This window comes from Kryptolebias marmoratus, linkage group LG16 (assembly GCF_001649575.2).
Source record: "Kryptolebias marmoratus isolate JLee-2015 linkage group LG16, ASM164957v2, whole genome shotgun sequence".
Taxonomy (NCBI): domain Eukaryota; kingdom Metazoa; phylum Chordata; class Actinopteri; order Cyprinodontiformes; family Rivulidae; genus Kryptolebias; species Kryptolebias marmoratus.
In genome coordinates, this window is record NC_051445.1 from 9,701,660 (window position 1) to 9,706,150 (window position 4,491).

At 45.8% G+C, this 4,491-nt stretch overlaps 1 protein-coding gene across 2 annotated transcripts; it reads right to left on the reverse strand.

Moving 5' to 3' along the window:
• Positions 1–326: 326 nt before the first annotated feature.
• On the reverse strand, positions 327–4,230 carry wnt4b (wingless-type MMTV integration site family, member 4b). Of its 2 annotated transcripts, XM_017415434.3 has the most exons (9): positions 3,711–4,230; positions 3,226–3,472; positions 2,726–2,879; positions 2,568–2,652; positions 2,364–2,495; positions 2,053–2,195; positions 1,829–1,969; positions 1,583–1,745; positions 327–1,489 (listed from the first exon to the last, which is right to left on the reverse strand). In XM_017415434.3, exons 2-9 carry the CDS (start codon positions 3,312–3,314, stop codon positions 1,320–1,322), a joined length of 1,077 nt encoding a protein of 358 aa, XP_017270923.1. In that variant the 5' UTR covers positions 3,315–3,472; positions 3,711–4,230; the 3' UTR covers positions 327–1,319. The 2 variants fall into 2 exon arrangements, with proteins under 2 accessions (XP_017270923.1, XP_017270922.1); XM_017415433.3 differs by having other exon boundaries at positions 2,364–2,652.
• Positions 4,231–4,491: the final 261 nt, after the last annotated feature.

Consider the following 4,491-nt stretch of genomic DNA (forward strand, 5'->3'; position numbering starts at 1 on the left):
AAAGGTTATTCTCGCTGCTCGAGACTGAATCGGAGCAAAAACTGATAAATAAATAAACCAGAATCAAAAGGAAAACATAAATACAGTAAAACGTTCAAAGGCCGGCTAATCTAAAACATGAAAAAAAAAAATGTTTAACACAAAAAATTTAGAAAAAGGTGGCAATGTTTCTGTTAGTTTCGGTTAAGTTCAGCTTCAAAAGCTTTGTCAGGTCATTGAGTTACTGTTGTGTGTGTGTAGGTGTTCATGCACATCTGGGCCTTTCTGTATGTTTCAGTAGCTTAAATTTAAGCATGGAATCATAACTTGTTTGTCCTTTTGGCTTTTTAAAAATTTGTTTTGCAGCTTTTACATTGGAGAGCCTGGTCACAAAGGGATAGTAAAACTTAACACAAAAAGTAAGGAAATTTGTGTTTGGTGGGTTATTTCTTTGTTGTGACAATACTTCTTGGCAATAAGTCTTGGCAATAAGTCTTATACCAATGAAAAGCCTGCGTTTTCTTTAAAGGGTTCAACACGTGTAAGGAAAATAATTTCTGGGTTGAGCAGCAGAGTTGAATGTAGGTTGCGCCAATGAAAAACTCTTCAAATCTTTTTTGCCAAACAGCTTATTCTGCTATCGACTCTTGTTAGGTGTTGCTTTTTGGATTGGATGATTAAAGAAACAAGACAGTTTAATTCATTTAACAAACAGGGGCCTCAGTAGCATGTGGAAGAACCCTACACAGCCACAACAACCTGGCACTCAGGAGCAAACAGCACGCCCTCACAGGTCACAGGTGTTCAATGGGGTTGATGTCAGGACTGCAGGCAGGCCAGTCCATCCCCTTTACTCTCTAAATCTGGAGGCAGTCTCTGATAAACCTCTTTGTGGGGGCGAGCGTTGTCATCTTGGAGGATAGAGTTATGTCCTAGTCTGTGAAGATCAGGTATTGCCACTGGTTGCTCACAGGAGCTGACAATCAGGTGCCAGTTAGGCAATCTTGTCTCTTTCGACTTCAATCATCCAGTCTAATAAACAACAACAAAGAGTCAAAAGCAGAATATTCTATTTTGCATTGGCAGAGAAGGTTTTTCAAGGGTGCAACCCATTTACTCTACTCTGTTGCTCAACCTACAGATGCATTTTCCAAAAAATAGTTCCTTACTTTTTGGCCTGTGCTTCGATAATTATTCAAAATATGAGACCATTTGGTGCCAACGTTGTGACTGAAAACCAGCTCTTAGTTGCATTTAACATGCTTTGTGTTCTTTCGTGTCGTTCTGTTTTTTTGGCTGAGATCTTTCTGCTCGTTCATTCTGGTTCCGCTTGAGCCATTTTACACCCTGCAGGTGTGAATGGTGACCGTATTCTTGCACTGCTGGCAACGGACTGAGCAGCACCACGAAAACTTGCAGGAGCAGCGCTGCACCACCTCAGCTCGACCCGCTCTGTACCCTGGTCCGCAGCACACCAGCTCGCAGCCATCTGGCGCCAGCCGAGACGTCCCTGGGCGGGTTTCAAAATACGGACACATCAGTTTCTAAATACTCACTTATGGGTTGGATTATTTGAATTGTTGTAGGGGTTTGGGGATTTTACCATTGCATCTCCGTCCAGCAGTCCCAGGGATGCCGTTTTCAGGATCGAGATGGCAGAAATCTGGGGAGGGTGCAAGATACACAAGGTCTCTGGCAGCAGGGGGTTTAACATGGGGGTCACGGGGCAGAAGAGCCGGCCTGGATCCAATACGAGTCAGTCGGACCTAGAAGGACAATGAAATAATGCATAATTTTTATATTCTGACTTACAAAGCTACACAAATAAGCAGAAAGGATGTTCTTATACCTCTGTGGCTCCATCAAAGCGTTCCTTGAGCACAACGCCGACACGTCTGAATGGAGGCATGACCTTCCAGCAAGTTTTCAGCTCACAGGACCCAGAGACGCCGTGACACTTACACTCCACCTGCATGTTGTGAAGGATGGCCTAAGAATGAGAGGCAGGTGAACTGTCAGGCAGTCCCACAGGTTACAGGCATGAGGATCAGAACTGATGTTGATGCCGCCAACCTTTCGACCGGCCTCGTTGTTGTGGAGGTTCATGAGTGGGCGTCCTGCTGACAGCCCCTTGGCCCGCTCCGGTTCGTCCACAAATGTTTGAGAGAAAGCTACACCATATGACAGGTTGTCACTACACCCTGACCACTGGAAGCCTGAGGAGGAGCAAAAAAAGTGGATAAGGGATATCTGCATTATTGCATGTTAGCCTCTTTTTAGATGTATTTCTCCTGACAGCTGATGAGGAATCCCGTTCTGAACTCATTAAAGAACGCTTGAAGGTTCCCGGTCACATTTCTTACAGCTTCAGAGGCTAAGCTCACCTTCGGGACTGACCCCCCTGACCTTCCTGTCACAGCCACACCTCTCCAGCTCCCCGCGGGTGCAGGCCCGGGTCACAGCCACGGCCACGGCTACTGAGGACAAAGCATGCACAAAGGCTGCCTCACGAGTGCCTGAGAACGACAACGGAGGCGTCACAAAGAATTCTGCATCTGCCGGGATGCTGGGGTATGAAGGTTTTCTACCTTGATTCATCACTCTGCCAAAAACATTGATCCCACGTGGAGTGGTGGAGCAATTCCAGCGGCGATTCCTGAACTGGTGCTGACACTGAGGTAAACAGAAACACGGTGACTCTTCTGCCACACTGACAGAACGATTCTGTTATACTCTCCTGCCATACCTCTTCTATAACCATCTCTGCCGCCTTGCGTACAGACTCCATAACCTCCCCCCGTGCCCTGCACACCCCCACCTGCCCTGGGGTCAACCCCCTCAGTCGTGCACATGGAGCAGCTCCAGACACAGGCCTGGAGCGAGGCAGCCTCGCCAGGGAGCTGGGACACAAGGAAAAAAAAAAAGGGTGTGAGTGTCGAGGATGATTCACTGCAGGTTTGTGAGACAAAAAGGGAAGGACGCATAATTAAGTCGAAGATGGGGGTTCGAGAAGAAGAGGATACAAAAAGATGAGGAGGTAAACCGACTGGGCAGAATTTTAGGGAGAACAGAAACGAGCAGAGAACCAGGCAAAAACGACACTGAGGGCAGAAAGAGAGAAAAGAGAAAAAGGTCACCAGGAGGGAGACAAAGAAAGAGATTTAGAGACATGTCACCATCTTTTAAAAGTTATAGCATAACAAACAAACTCTCTCTTTCTCTTCCTCCCTCGCACACTAAACTTACAGCCAGTTGGTTGCCATGGCGGGGTGGGTTGCCCATAGCAACAGGAGGAGGAGTGGTGCCGTGAGATTGACAGGGGAGACAGTTGGCATCAGACTGTCCGTCTGTCTGTCCGTCTCCGTGCGTCAGGCTGGGTCGTTGGACAGCACGCTGCTGCCCTCCTCCACAGTTGAAGTGCTCTGTCCGGCTGTCTCTTTTTGGCGTGGGTTTACGGTTCTGGTCCAGAATCAGGGGTACGGTCCCCTTAGATCTGTTTTTGTGTTGACAAATTATCGTCAGATGAACTGCATCACTTGGTTTTGCTCATCCTCTTCTACAAGATGTTTACCAAACAGGCAACAATTTTGCTTAAATGTCAAAGTTGCTGCTTACATGGGTTACTCGACAAACTATCTGTTAATTTTCTTTTTCCAGATTTGGTAATAAACGGAAAAAAAAAAGAATTTATGTTTGTCATGAAAGGTTGCACATTTAATTATGATGCTTACCAGTTCATATCTCTGTGATGGACAGTTTTTTGTTTTTGTTTCGCAGTTGATCAAATTTCAAAATGCAACAAAACTTTCATTGGCGAAGCTGATCCCCAGTTTGTTCTTCCATGCTGTGACTGACGGTAGAAGCATACTTACAGGACCGTTTGACAAACTTTAAACTCGTCTCATCAAACTCATCTTTTAGACATAAATAGGTCCATACGTCCGTCAAAAATCTAAAAAAATGCCAGAGAAAAAAAGAAAAGTTAAAGTCCCCAAGCAATAAAAGTGATTTATTTCAATAGAAAAAAGGGCATTCTGTCATCATGCTGCTCGTTTCTGTCTCATGAAAACAAATGTGTCTATTCCAGGTGGAAAAAGTCAGAACGTGTGAGAGCTGAGGGATGGGAGTGATGGGTTTTAAAGGAGGTAGACAGTGAGGGTGGGAGAGGGAGGGCAGGCGTGATCCAGGGTGTGGAGTGATGCCGACTCAGGGAGGAGGAGGAGAATAATAGGCGCAAGTATTAAAGCTGTAAGTATGCCTTTATTGTGTTCCTCTGACACGAAACCTGAAATTTGGGCTGGGGCATCCACTCCACTAATAAATCAACTCATCTCTGTTTGGGTGCGCATATGCTGTCATTGCTTCTTTCCTCGTCCGTGCGTCATGTGCGCACGTTGGCTCCAGAAAAACTCTTAATACTTAATGTAAGCTGCAGCCTTTTGTTTGGTCTTGTAAACTTTTCAGATTGAATATCAACCTGATGTGCGTCCTGCAATGTCCCCTTATCAGTGA